This window comes from Diorhabda sublineata, chromosome 10, assembly GCF_026230105.1.
Source record: "Diorhabda sublineata isolate icDioSubl1.1 chromosome 10, icDioSubl1.1, whole genome shotgun sequence".
Lineage (NCBI taxonomy): Eukaryota > Metazoa > Arthropoda > Insecta > Coleoptera > Chrysomelidae > Diorhabda > Diorhabda sublineata.
This window is the reverse complement of record NC_079483.1, coordinates 18,404,936-18,420,346: the sequence shown is the minus strand read 5'-3', so window position 1 is coordinate 18,420,346 and position 15,411 is coordinate 18,404,936. Positions and strand designations below refer to the sequence as shown.

At 37.0% G+C, this 15,411-nt stretch overlaps 1 protein-coding gene across 6 annotated transcripts in view; it reads left to right on the top strand.

Moving 5' to 3' along the window:
* The window catches only part of LOC130449915 (cell adhesion molecule Dscam2), a 193,948-nt gene that overhangs the window by 102,213 nt on the left and 76,324 nt on the right, over nucleotides 1-15,411 (top strand). For all 6 annotated transcript variants that reach the window (XM_056788001.1, XM_056787995.1, XM_056787996.1 and 3 more), the window contains 4 exons: nucleotides 741-1,003; nucleotides 2,811-3,035; nucleotides 3,112-3,468; nucleotides 5,802-5,963. In XM_056788001.1, coding sequence (XP_056643979.1) covers nucleotides 741-1,003; nucleotides 2,811-3,035; nucleotides 3,112-3,468; nucleotides 5,802-5,963 — 1,007 coding nt within the window. The remainder of the gene's footprint in view (nucleotides 1-740; nucleotides 1,004-2,810; nucleotides 3,036-3,111; nucleotides 3,469-5,801; nucleotides 5,964-15,411) is intronic.

Here is a 15,411-nt window from a genome sequence, read left to right as displayed (position 1 = left end):
CTGTAAAAATTCGATGGAAACATCGACGATGTTTTTGTTCCGGTGAGCAAACACGGCACCCATCTTGCTCATGTCCAAATTTTCAGTTAACATACGATGTACAACACTTTTTGAAATGCCTTCTTTGTCTGCTAGCTCCGACGCTTTAAATCTTTGATCATCCAGAACCGCCTTGTGGATTTTCTACAACATTTCTGAAGTCGTCACCTCATTTGGTCGACCACTGCGATACCGGTCATGGCAGGTCGTACGGCCTCGTTTAAACTCTGCTATCCAATATTTTTAAGTTGGTAACGAAGGAACAGTCAAACCAAAAGTACCTTTTGTATCACATAACGATGACCAATGTTTACTAAACAACATCTTCAAACTTGAAACGTACTTTCTAACACAGTGATATTTCTCAAGCAACTATCGCAATTTCTAGGTCAGACCAGGTACTTCTGGAACCATTCTCGTCAAAATAACTGCGGGATCTTGAAAATCGTCGCATTTTTGAACTTTTCCGAGCGGAAAAACTGAGGTAGTAAAAAAGTCGTGAGAGAAAAAGATGTTGTCAAGGCACGTCAAAAGAAATACACTTTTCGAAGATAACAATTTGTCCCCATTGTCGCTTCGCTTCCGTTGATTATTGTTTATATATCAAAGACATTTGGTTTAAATCTGTAGAATCAGCAGAAACCCGCATAAATAAACTTTCATCACCAGTCTACAAACGTGTTTCTCTTTTTTTGTTTCAGATGGTACAAGTTCATCGAGGGAACAAACCGCAAACAAGCCGTCATCCTAAACGACAGAGTAAAACAAGTGGCGGGCACGCTTATCATTCGCGAAGCGAAAGTCGAAGACTCCGGAAAATATTTATGCGTCGTTAATAATTCAGTGGGCGGCGAAAGCGTCGAAACTGTTCTAACTGTAACCGCTCCTTTGAAGGCCAAAATCGATCCACCGATCCAGACTATAGATTTCGGAAGACCAGCCGTGTTTACATGCAAATTCGAAGGTAATTTTTATGTTTATTAATTTGTTCTTCTATTTTCCATCGTTCACTCTCTATACCATGAACATATGTCGCTTAATAACCACGTTTCTATCAACTTCTTCTCGATATCGTTCAATTATTGTATACGTCAAAGCAGAACTGGGACTCATCATTGAATACTTTGATGTTTGTGACTTAAAATATGACACCAAATATGATTAGTAAGGAACCAGTCGGTCAACACACACTTTGCATTCTATATTCTACAAACCACTTACTAGAGAAACGAGTTCTTAAAGCGATGACCTTGTCTCTATGTTGTTCTTTACATTCATACTGTGCCTTTGGATCTTCTGGTTCGATGAGAAAAGATCTCTTAAAGCGACGATCTTGATTCTTTGCTCCTCTGCTCAATCATCCTCTGGTTCTTCGTGTTTGTCCAGAATCAACACGTTAAATCGACAATCATAGCTCTATGTTGTCCTGTACAATAATCCCTGGCCTCTATCTCTTCCTGTGCAAAGAGAATCAATATCTTGAGACAACGTTCTTAATTCTACGTTTTCTTGCTCAATCATCCTCTGGTTCTTCGTGTTTGTCCAGAATCAACACGTTAAATCGACAATCATAGCTCTATGTTGTCCTGTACAATAATCCCGTGCTTCTATCTTTTCCTGTGCAAAGAGAATCAATATCTTGAGACAACGTTCTTAATTCTACGTTTTCTTGCTCAATCATCCTCTGGCTTTTCGTGTTTTGACTAGAAACGATGTCTTAGAGTGACAATCTTAGCTAAACACTCTCATGTACATTCATACTGTTCTTCTGGATGTTCTGGTTCGATGAGAAATTATCTCTTAAAGCTACTATCTTGATTCGTTGTTCCTCTGTTCAATCATCCTCTGGCTCTTCGTATTTTGACGATAAAAGATGTCTTAAAGCGACAATCTTAGCAATATACATTCATCCTGTGCCTTTGGATCTTCTTGTTCGATGAGAAACGATCTCTTTAAGTGACGATCTTGGTTCTATTTTGTTCTGCCCTATCATCCTCTGGCTCTTCGTGTTTTGACGAGAATCAACATCTTTAAGCAACGTTCTTGATTCTATGTTGTTTTGCTCAAAAATCTTTTCGTGTTTGACGAGAAATATGTTAAAGAGACGATCTTTGCTCCAAGTGGTTCTGCTCTTTCGTCATGCTGCGCCCTTTGGATTTTTGATTTTATGCCTTGTAGCATCGAACAAACTTCTAATTTTTCTAAAATCAATTATAAGACCTTGACAGTAGTAGTTTCTTCTTCTATATACATAGAACCGACAATGACATCATGCTACTTGAGAGCCCCACATGGCATTGAAGAAAGACTCCTTCCACTAAATGGATTCCTAGGATGTTTTGCGCGTGTTTATAAGACCTTGACAGTTCCAAAGGAAATGAATCGTAATTCCCTTTCCTATTCCATAAAACTGGCAATCTCCTCCTCTGTTGTATATGTAAAAATCGGCTTCAATGTGTTTACCAAAGACTTTGTCTTCTTTCTAATTAGCTGCGGTGTTTCCTCCGCCTTGCCTGTGGGGTTCTGTCTCGCATGCAGCCGTTTGATCGTATTTACGTGTTCGTGCCCTGGCAGTAGTTGAGTGGCTCCAAACATAGTCACGTACTCTTCATCTTCTTTGTCTTCAGAGAAGCTCTACTGCCTTTACGTTAGCCAACAACTGATCGAGTGTTTTGTTGCATACTAGAATCAACTTTGATTCCGATACAAGTTTTTGGTTGTAGCATCATTCGTAAGCGTATTCTAGTTTAATAGGTTTTAATTTATGTCAGGAAATCCGATCAAGACCGTCAGTTGGTTGAAAGATGGTAATCCGATCGATCACAGCGACCCGGTTTTAAAAATCGAAGCCGTGAGAAAAGAAGACAAGGGAATGTATCAATGCTTCATTCGTAACGATCAAGAGAGCGCCGAAGCAACAGCCGAACTGAAATTAGGAGGTAGATTCGAACCACCACAAATTCGTCACGCTTTCAACGAAGAGACCGTCCAACCTGGTAAAACACCACGAAATATCATTTAGGGTACTTGTATTAAACTTTTTACATTTCATTAATTTGTATATGTTTGCAGGTAATTCCGTTTTTATGAAGTGCATCGCTTCCGGTAACCCCACTCCTGAAATCAGTTGGGAATTGTACGGAAGACGTTTAGCGAATAGTGAAGTGTACCAAATCGGTCAATACGTTACGGTGAATGGCGATGTAGTGTCCCATCTCAATATAAGTGCTATTCACACAAATGACGGCGGTTTATATAGGTGCGTGGCTAGTAGCAAAGTCGGTTCAGCTGATCATTCCGCGCGCATCAACGTGTACGGTTTACCTTTCGTTCGTAGTATGGAAAAACAAGCGATCGTTGCTGGAGGTACCCTCATCGTACATTGCCCGTTTGCCGGTCATCCCGTAGAAGCCGTTGTTTGGGAAAGAGGTAAGACATTATTAATCTGTTGGGATATAGGTTCGATGTTAAGGTGGATAGGTTCGAGTTTTTTCCGAGACCGAGGCCTTCTTAAAAATAACCAATAACTACCGATATCTCTTCAATTTATTACCGAGCTATTTTTTCAAATTTAGGTACGGAAAATGATCCCAGGGAACTAAGTCTGATTAAGTAGCAATTCAAACTTTAGTTCATTCATTTTGGTGCCAAATATTGTTGAAATCCTGCAATATGTACTATCCGCTGTTTATAAACATTTTTTGTTACACTGTTTTTGCTCGAAATTCCATGTCCGTTCATGTCCAAAGATGGTACCTTGATACAATGTTATGTATCTCCTGAATATTAGAGTTCATTTTTTAGAAAAAGAATATAAGGAAACACAAGGAGCGTCGTCAGTTTGGTAAACCGAATTCATCAATTCATAAACGAAATTGCGCAAGATACAATAAAATAAACTCCTTTCGATTTTCCACCCTTGAGTGGTAAACGAAAATATGACTGAATATATGGAAATGGGAAGAGCGCGGAGCCCAATCATTCAACGCTGGATGTTATGGGATACAGCTGATTCCTGAAGAATACAGATGAGGTTAAACGCAGCCGGTAGATGTTTTTGAAGCATATAGAAATTACTTGAGAGTAAACTGATGTGAAAAAATACGAAAATGAGAATATACACAGTCATAATTAAACCAGTTTTATTGTATGGAGCTGAGGTGTGGACACTAACGAAACACACCCAGAAGGAGATAATAACATTCGAAAATAAAATATTTAGTAGGATATGGGCCAGTTTTCGAAGGAGAATACAGAAAAACTGAGAATAGAGGGTCGGTTTTCGAAGAATACTGGAAAAACTGAGAATTCAGGGGCGGTTTTCGAAGAATACTGGAAAATATGAGAATTCAGTGCTAGTTTTCGAAGAATACTGGAAAAACTGAGAATTCAGGGTCAGTTTTCGAAGGAAAATACTGGAAAAACTGAGAATTGAGGGTCGGTTTTCGAAGAATACTGGAAAAACTGAGAATTCAGGGCCAGTTTTCGAAGAATACTGGAAAAACTGAGAATTCAGTGCCAGTTTTCGAAGAATTTTGGAAAAACTGATAATTCAGGGTCGGTTTTCGAAGAATTCTGGAAAAACTGATAATTCAGGGTCGGTTTTCGAAGAATACTGGAAAATATGAGAATTCAGTGCTAGTTTTCGAAGAATACTGGAAAAACTGAGAATTCAGGGTCAGTTTTCGAAGGAAAATACTGGAAAAACTGATAATTCAAGGCCAGTTTTCGAAGGAGAATACAGGAAAAACTGAGAATTGAGGGTCGGTTTTCGAAGAATACTGGAAAAACTGAGAATTCAGGGCCAGTTTTCGAAGAATACTGGAAAAACTGAGAATTCAGTGCCAGTTTTCGAAGAATTCTGGAAAAACTGATAATTCAGGGTCGGTTTTCGAAGAATTCTGGAAAAACTGATAATTCAGGGTCGGTTTTCGAAGAATACTGGAAAATATGAGAATTCAGTGCTAGTTTTCGAAGAATACTGGAAAAACTGAGAATTCAGGGTCAGTTTTCGAAGGAAAATACTGGAAAAACTGATAATTCAAGGCCAGTTTTCGAAGGAGAATACAGGAAAAACTGAGAATTGAGGGTCGGTTTTCGAAGAATACTGGAAAAACTGAGAATTCAGGGCCAGTTTTCGAAGAATACTGGAAAAACTGAGAATTCAGTGCCAGTTTTCGAAGAATTCTGGAAAAACTGATAATTCAGGGTTGGTTTTCGAAGAATTCTGGAAAAACTGATAATTCAGGGTCGGTTTTCGAAGAATACTGGAAAAACTGAGAATTCAGTGCCAGTTTTCGAAGAATTCTGGAAAAACTGATAATTTAGGGTCGGTTTTCGAAGAATACTGGAAAATATGAGAATTCAGGGCCACTTTTCGAAGGAAAATACTTGAAAACTGTTAATTCAGAAACATCAAATTCAAATTAAAGTGCACACAAATAAGGTATTTCGAAAAATTCCGGAAATTTCTTTATATTTGTGTTTTTTTCTTCTTGTGTTGCCTATCCGTGACGATTATCATGACAATCTTTATCCATATTTCATCTAACCAAGTTCTAATGGTCTTGAGTCCTCTTTTTCCCAATATTTGCCTTACGATATGAGTTGGAGCGGTACATATCTGGATTCGTCTGGATATATCGAATCTTCTATATGGTTTTTCCAATCCATCACTAACTTTTACGTTATCGTCTCTGAGGATTATACAAAAACGACGTGAAACAAAAAGGGTTGTACTTGAGCATCGACTGTTTTTTTAGATGGAAGATTATTGCCGATAAATAGGAAGCAGAAGGTATTCCCAAACGGTACCCTCATCATCGAAAATGTTGAGCGAACATCCGACCAAGCTACTTATGTTTGTGTGGCTAAAAATTCGCAGGGATACAGCGCCAGAGGATCTTTAGAAGTCCAAGTAATGGGTAAGGTTCTAATGTCTATATTTAATACTACCACAGAAGGTTATTATTTGTGGAAATTTTCCAAAAAAAATGAGTTTGTTTACCAACACGATATTATGAAAATTTGAATCGGTTAACGCAAATTTAAATTCAGGGGGATTGTCGACTCATAATAAACAATTTTTCCAATTCAGGAAAGAAACGAACAAAAAAAATTTTTGAGAATCCTTTTTTGCGCCAAAACCTTTTCTGTGGTAGTACTTTTATCAAAAATTCATTATTTGGTAATGTTTTTTACAAATAAATCAAAATTGGCTCAATTTCAAGGTTTCAGTTCAATTGTTCTGATTGGTTTTAAATAATTTTGAATAATTTCACATACAGTATTGGAAAAATGTTGTAAAACAAGACTCTTCCTCTAATGTATATTTCGATACTGGATTCGCACGAAACTTTTTGAATACCGTAATTATTATAATCTAAATCGATCGGTATCAATGTACAATGGAAAGGAGTGCGTAGAACGCCGTAAAAATAGAGTTTGAAAGCGTATTTTCAATAAAATACAAATAATTCAACTTTAAAAGATGTCTTTCTACACTTAAGTTGTGCCCAAAGAGACATTTTCAATGCTACTACCGATACAATTTCAAAAATATGCTATTAACATAGAAATCCAAGGATATAAAATCAAACAGGAGTAATTGAACGGTATCCAGAGATATTTGGCCAAGTCTAAATGAAGAGAAAACGAAACTCAATCCAGAAGATCATAGTAATTGATTACAAAGTTACAAATATTCCAAAAAGTACAAAGAAAAGAAGATCTGCTCTACCGGTGTCCTGCTTTTAAGGCAGAAGATAATTTTTTCACCGAAGACCAGGAATCTTGATCCAATTTGGAAGATCGTATTCAGTCTTCAGTTTTCTAAGTGTTTAAACAGAACAGGACTTGATAGTAATGAGATCTTTGCCCATGGTGGAATGTGAAACTGAGACGCTCCGGGTGTTAAGTAAATTAACCATTAACTAGACCTAAAACTGAACCCTGAAGTACACCACTACCAACTGGTAAATCACTTGAAACTTACCATTAGCTTGTACTAGTTATTTTTTACATTCAAGGTAAGATACTAGGTTCACCTCGGATGCCGTATTACTCCAATTTGCTAATCGGAATTTCATGATCGACACAATCGAAGGCTTTGGCGTAATCACAAAAAACCAAAGCCGTAGAAAATTTCATTAAGAACAGAAAAAATAGCGTGCATTTATGAGGTAGGAAACCAAACCGTTGGGTCTCAGGTTTCCAATTGAGTCTAGACCAATCTAGGTTGTCTCTAACTACTTCGGACCTCCGATTTTCAGTCCCAATGTCCAATACCACGATGTTTTTCGAAAACATTTAACGCCAATCCTGATTTAGTTGTAAGATCATTTGATAAATCGATCATTGTTTTATTTTCTCATTAAATTTGGAATATATTTGGATAATTTGTTTGTAAAAAAAGTTTAAATATTTTATCAATTCATTTATTTCGTATTTTATGAACAAATTGTCCCCTATAAATAATTTTATTTACAACGTTTCTCTTTCAGATAATTAGTTTTAAATGAAAGGTAAGATTCGTTACGTGCATTAATCAGCCATTTTTTCATTTATGTTTATCCACGGCAATACGTGCAATTATTACAATTTAATACTCACTTAAATTGAAATAAAGTTGTTGTTTATTCTCGATCGAATTTCGATACGCGAAGCAAGCTTAAGGGAGGCCCATGTGTTCTATTCGTTTTCTTCCTATTTGTTCAAAATTTTACTAATTAAGTAATTTTGTCATTGGAATTTTACTATTTACCAAATATTTTCAAATCTTATAAATGTTAAGGAACAGAAACTCGATATAAATCGTCAAACGGATTTAGCAGGGTGTCTAGGAGCCTTAAAAATCAAGAAAAAGACCAAACCAACCAAGCGTAGCAAGTCGATGTTGGTATAGCTCAAAAATCTTCCAACTGATCACTAAAATTGCGTCAACCAATCGAAACAACATGTTGAACCTCCCTCGTAACTACACTCTTACGTGCTCACGTATCTACGATTGCCTAATTTGTTCAAAGTCTTTCCAAATGGAGGAACGTTCTTATCCATTATTGGTTACTTTGAGCTCCCTCTGTTCAGTCACTATATTCGCAATTCAAAATCAGAAGCCATCATGTGATAGTTTTAAAACCGTAGAAAAGTCTTATATATAACAAATATTGGCCAAACTGGTCCTTATTCGAAGAAGTAGAGCCATTCCTTGGAAAATTTTCAGAGTGATTAGCCTCCAACTGCATTTCTTTATGAAGACGCGTTTTCGGTTCTTAATAACTTAACGAGGCGGTTCGTTGTAGGCTAAATTCTTCGAAGAACTTTTATTTATAACATAGACATTTTGAAAAAAGATGCAACGGTTTATTTTGAGGCCTCAAAGAAGTGCAAGATATCGATTTAGGATATGCCGCAATAGCGCATTGCAGATAAGAACAAGGATTGTAGAAATTATTTGTTTCGAAACTTTTGGAAAGATTGGTAACGATGGAAAACAATCCGTGCAACTGATGTCTCAAGAAATTGACATTTTATCGACTGCAACTAGTTGCAACTACATTGGAAAAATCAGGCAGGACTTTTAGAGATATTTCGACGAATCGGATCGTTCTAAATAAGATGAAAAACTATTCCAGATGTGATAGATTAGATGATTATCGGATGGAAATTATCGAAAACAGTAGTTGTAGTAAAAAAAGTGGTGCAACTTCTTTTAATGCGGCAATGCGACAGCAGAAAGAAAATTTTCTGTCAATTTTGGTTGCAAATTTAATAGAAGAATCACTTACAGACCAAAAATTAGTGTACGATTCTCGATAAAAAATTGGTGGACTGAAAAATGTGAATATTTCAAAATCTATGATACTTTCTATGGGGAATGTCCATCAAAGAGATGGCGCTGCTTAAAAAGACAAAAAAAAAACACAAGAATTGATGAAAATTGAAAAAAGAAAAACTGAAAACAAAAAATAAAGAAATCCTTGAGGACTCTCGAAAACAGCTTGCAGCAGTAGAGCAAAAATTAGTTAAATTTAAAAACTAATTTAGTTATTTCATTTTCAAAACGTATTTTCTAAAACAAATATTGATAAAAGTGTAATAATTTCAACCGAAAAAACGTGAAAACCAACCTAGAAAAACGGGAATTTGATTTACATATTTTTACTAGACACCCTGTTAAAGCTATAACTTCAAATTTCAAAATTTAGTAATTTTATAATGGCTGCAACTAGTTTAGATATAGAGCTCAAGTTTCGTGAGCATTTTTTACATAAAATAGAAACGTTTTAGAGGCAAAGAATCAGAAAAAAGCATCTCAATCAACATATTTTGAAAATATTCTGGTGAATGGTAGAACAACAACGAAACGATATAATCTGTTTGTAGTGGCTCCTGTTATAACCCCTTTTCAATTCGACGGCCCCTTAAACGCCGGCGACAGTGTCATATTAACTTGCTACGTTCCTCAAGGAGACCGTCCGTTGAAAATCAAATGGTATCACAACAATCGTCACATAACTCATCATTCGAAAGGCATATCGACTTCGGCGTTCGGAAATCAAGCCAGCATCCTTAACATAAATAACGTTGAACCTCACCACAGAGGGGAATACGCATGCATAGTCACTAATGTCGCTGGAAAGTCAAAATTTGTCGCAAATCTCGATGTCAACGGTATAAATTTTATCGAGACGGAAATGTATTAAGTGAGAAAGGATTGAATACTTGGATCGTATACGTTTCGAATGAGTGTTACCTTATTCAACGATATTTTCGGATAAATTCTAAATACATCGAAAGAAAACGCCAAAAAGCGCCTCATCAAACTTCTAATTAGTCATATATACGGAGCTGCGTTCTCTAAACTAAATGTTTAGCTTTGTTCCTATGAGAAAAGGTTTTCTTCAGCAAAAAAAGCCGAAAAACCATTATCGTTTACATTGTAGATCTGATCTGGTTCAAAATCCGTTTCTTTAACAATTTCTTCAATTCCCCTCACCACTTAAAGTTAGAAATCGAATTCCCAAACGCGGACTATCCGAAACTCAAAGACGCGTCTTAGACTTGGAGGTTTGTCTTTCCCATTTACCATATTTTGCTTACAACCTTTCTCCCTGTGAACAGGGAGTTTTTTTCGGCCAAATGCACCGCTCTGGTCTGCATCGTAAATCTGATATGAGCCCAAATCTATTTCTTCGGCAGTTCCTTCAAATTTGTTAACAAAACTCTCTACATCACTTGAAGTTTTTGTCTCGAAAATTGCACCAGAATAAAGCAAAAAGTGCATTCGATCCAGGAAACTTTTTCCATTTTTCCAGTGGAGAAATTTATTTTGAAAGCGCGTCTAGAATGGTTGAAAGATAAATCGGAGATAAGTTCGATGTTACTAATCGAAGATCGAACATCAATATCACAATAGAAAAGATCTACGAGGTACCTGGTACCCGGAGAGGGTGGTTTATACGTTGTCTTCTGGAACACCCCGGAAATTCGCTATGAAAATGGCCGGATACAAACGACCTAGGGGTTTTCAAGGCCGTTGAACACAAATATTACAACAGAACAACAGTCTACGACGTACCTAATGGTTCCGGGTGACCGACAACCGATTAGATTGCATTTTATTGCATCTTACTGCACAGAAATACTTTTTTGTGAATAATAGAGGACGTTTTGAAATTCCATCCAATCAATTCCTTCAAAAACTTGAACGGGATGATAAAACAGAAATACCACTAAAATTTATCGACGAAATTTGAGAAAACAGGCATAGGAAACATCTTCTGAAGAACGATTCGATTAGTTGTATGTCCAATATTTTATACCTTGTACAAATTAACAAACTCCTCAGTTTTTCTGATGAAATTTATAGATCATCTTATTAATACTACTTTTTATCGATTCGTTATACCCAAAATTATTAGTCTCAAGTGATTCTTGGTTAATCCAATCAAAGATCAGAGTTTTTACTTGCTTATCGTCAACCATCCCAAAAATAACACCCAGAATTCCGTAAACTATAAAATTTTCCTCCTTCTAAGTCGCAGATTCAAAAAATTGGTCCTTATAACTTCTGAGAACCTCGATTCAAATTTTTTGGTTACTCTATTCGATCTAAACTGATTCAAATACCAACACATAAACTAGAATGTTTAAATGAATGTTTTCTAACTTTAAATAAGGTGACTTATCTTCACGAGTTTATGCGATCCAAGTATTTAAACCCTTTCTATTTTTAGGAGTTTTATTATTTTTCCTATTGCGCCCTTACTCCACACCAAACTGATTTGTTTTCTCTTTTAGGAAAATGAGGTTACTTTGAAATTGTCCAAACACCTCATCATTTTTTAAGGTTAGGTACTTTGTGTATGGACTTAGTTTCGAGCACTTTACCTTTTCACCTTCATAAATAACGGTTTTTATTATTTTATCAAAAAATATCGAATAAAACTGAAACGATAAAGGATGTATTGATGGTATTAAGTCGTGATCTCGATTCTAGAAGTATCAGTCATGAAATATTTCAAAAATAATGAAAACTTGGCGGCCGCAAATCGAAAATTTCACACAAAATACTTGTGGTCGGAATAGTGTTTTAACTTTGTCAACTCTGAAGAGATTAATTAAAAAATCTCGAAACGCATGATCTGTCGGAGACGCCAAACATACTGGTCGTGCAAAAACAACTAAAGATCTGCGTCTCCATGCTTACAGAATTCAATTAACACAACCACCGAAGCCACAGCGGTTGCTTCTGACTTGCTCGCTGGAGTTTGGTCAATATTTCACACTATCTATCTGAGTTTATTACCCACCATACTAAGTTTGTTTGAATTTGATTATCAATGAAATTGTTGCTTTCTTTCGGAGTCAAGGCGTTATTCCTAGCGTCCGTCAGTAAGCATCCGGAATATCCAACCTTGTGCCATGGGAAGCATCGACAAGTTTACGGACAGTAACCTGCCGATCTTCGAGCACTTCACTGTCGAACAATCCCATTTAAAACCATCAGCAAAAGCTCTGCTGCACCATTTGTGGATGTGCACTCTTCACCATAAACTTCAATCACTTGTAGATGATTCTCCACGGGGAGTAACTTCCTAGCGTGGAGAAACCGATTTACTTCTTAAACCTATAACTTCCAAGTTCCAAAAAACCGACTCAAAAACTTTGGAATCCCTTAATTATGAATATTCCTTCACTTTAGACCAGTTTACCTCGTAATAAACAGAAATACGCACTGTATTGGTGACGGATCGATTTTTTTTGCACCACATTGTATTAGAAACCCAATTATCGAATAAATTTTCCAGTTATACCACAGATTACTCCATTTTCCTTCGGAGACGAATCTATTAACACCGGAGATTCGACTTCCACGTCTTGTTCGATCCACAAAGGAGATCTACCCATCAACTTTTCCTGGTTACACAACAATATCAGTTTGGGTTACATGGACGGCGTGGTTATAACTAAAGTAGGCAAGAAACTCAGCACGGTTACTATCGATTCTGTAAAGGAAAACCACGCAGGAGAATTTACATGCATTGCCGAAAATAAAGCGGGTGTTGTTAGGTATTCGGCATACTTGAATGTTAATGGTATAGTCGATTTCGTTTATTTCAAACAAATCGTTTTCAAATATTATTTTTTTTTTTCAACTATATCCCGTAATTATCCCCTAATTATGATAGACAACAAGTTATTAAACACAAATAATCAAGAAATCCTAGGTCGGTTGGTTTTTTAAAGAATAACGAACGAGATATAATAATCGATTATTTTCGATTGCTCGAGTAGTATTCGTTACCATTATACAATGAATTATTCGCCTTAAACTGCTTACAAAAGCAATGCACACGCTATCCAAAGCGATTTATTTAGATTTTGAGACGTTTCCTGACTTTTTGAGACACTTCAGAAGGTGGAAAAGACTGTAAAACGCGATTAAACGACTTCATTAAGTGTATAATCGATTATCTATGCGTCGTAGCTATTCGTAATTCAGATTGAAATACGTTTTATTTCGTTTCATCAAGTTTTTTGCCAAATACCTTTTGGATTTTTCGGTTTTTTCATCATTCATCAGTCGATAGCTTGAGGATTGAACTCACAATTAGATACGTGGTTGTTATTTACATGAGTAATGTCGTAACTTGTTGAAACTGGTCTCTAATTCTCTGGAGGCAAGTTAAGACACCAATACGTCCTGCTGAAAAGTTTGACATTGTCGAAGAAGCAGAAAATAATGAAAACACGTGGCGTACGAAGCAATTGATTCCTCAGAATGTAGTCGATCATATCACGCTCGACCTTACAACTTTGGCGCCGCCTAGGAAAACCCGCTTTCGCGCAAAATTGGAAATAAAAGTTTAACGCAGCCGTGGCAGCAAAAAAAAATGTATGAAATTGAAGGAGGAGACACGTTTAATCGTCTTTAAGTTGAGATTTGACGCTTGAAGATCGTTCAGATCGTCCAGATGAATAGAATGTTGAGGTTACAAAAGAAGCAGCCTAGTATCAACTCTTGTTGACCATGGGACACCTTTGGACGTTCTTAAAGATACCATTTTGTCAAATCTACGAAAGTTGTCGCAGGAATTAACCGAAATTATCTAAACGTCGAGTAGAAGTGACCCGAACATCAGTGGCTAGATCAAGGACAACTCCCCGAACCCGTCGCAAAGAGATGTCGATTCGAGGCGGAAAATTTTGTATGTCTGAAGATTCCACGCACTTTCAAATCATTCCAAACGATCGAGCTATCAATTCCGGGGTATATAGTGGACATTTGATGAGAATGTATGAGGTTTTATCCAATAAATAACCAGGTTTAGTTAGCCGAAAGCTTGAAACATGTCAATTCTAAACCACATACTGAGAAAGTAACACATGATAAGTTTGAACTCCTACTATATTCAGCGTTTAGTCCAGACCTTGCCCCAAAGCCTACAAAAATCTCAAAGAGCTTGCTGAACGTTGGGTTGAGAATCTTCAAGTTTACTTAACCACTTCCTGTAGACCTTTAGAGATGATTAAACTATTTGAAAATGTTATTATTTCAGTTGTTCCTCAGATAGCTCCTTTTGACTTCGGAGACGATTCGATTAACACGGGAGATTCAACTTCAGCTTCTTGTTCAATTCACAAAGGAGATTTGCCTATAAATATATCTTGGTTACATAATAATATCAGTTTGGGTTACATGGACGGTATTCAAGTAACCAAAGCTGGTAAAAAAATCAGCACATTAGCCATAGATTCCGTTCAAGCTAAACACGCCGGAATATATACTTGTATTGCCGAAAATAGAGCCGGAGTTGCCAGATTTTCGTCTATTTTAAATGTTAATGGTAAAATGTCTAATGTTTGTATCGTATTAGTTCACAATTTTTTTTATCCACCCTGTTATCCCTATTAATGGAAATGTTTTATTATTAGAAAAAATACAATTTAAACTTTTAACATATACGAGATCTGGCTATTAAATACGAAAAAGGGTTTTATTTTAAAAATTATTCTACATTCGAATGCTTCTCTTCAATATAGTCACTTCCCCTCGCCACACACCTTTCCATACGTTTTTTCCATTGATCCAAACAGTGCTGGAAGTCCTCTTTGGCGAGGGCCTCTAGCAGCTCTGGTTTACCGCTTCCATCGACTCAAATCGGATCCCTTTCAAAACAGATCTTTTTCTAACTTTTCAAGGAAATCTGAGCGGACCCGTTGATGCAGGAACTTTTGGTCAGGAGTCAGATTTTTTGGCACCAACTTCGCATAGACTTACAGTGTTGGAAGTCCTCTTTGGCGAGGGCCTCTAGCAGCTCTGGTTTACCGCTTCCATCGACTCAAATCGGATCCCTTTCAAAACAGATCTTTTTCTAACTTTTCAAGGAAATCTGAGCGGACCCGTTGATGCAGGAACTTTTGGTCAGGAGTCAGATTTATTGGCACCAACTTCGCATAGACTTACAGTGCTGGAAGTCCTCTTTGGCGAGGGCCTTTAGCAGCTCTGGTTTACCGCTTCTATCGACTCAAATCGGATCCCTTTCAAAACAGATCTTTTTCTAACTTTTCAAGGAAATCTGAGCGGACCCGTTGATGCAGGAACTTTTGGTCAGGAGTCAGATTTTTTGGCACCAACTTCGCATAGACTTACAGTGCTGGAAGTCCTCTTTGGCGAGGGCCTCTAGCAGCTCTGGTTTACCGCTTCCATCGACTCAAATCGGATCCCTTTCAAAACAGATCTTTTTCTAACTTTTCAAGGAAATCTGAGCGGACCCGTTGATGCAGGAACTTTTGGTCAGGAGTCAGATTTTTTGGCACCAACTTCGCATAGACTTACAGTGTTGGAAGTCCTCTTTGGCGAGGGCC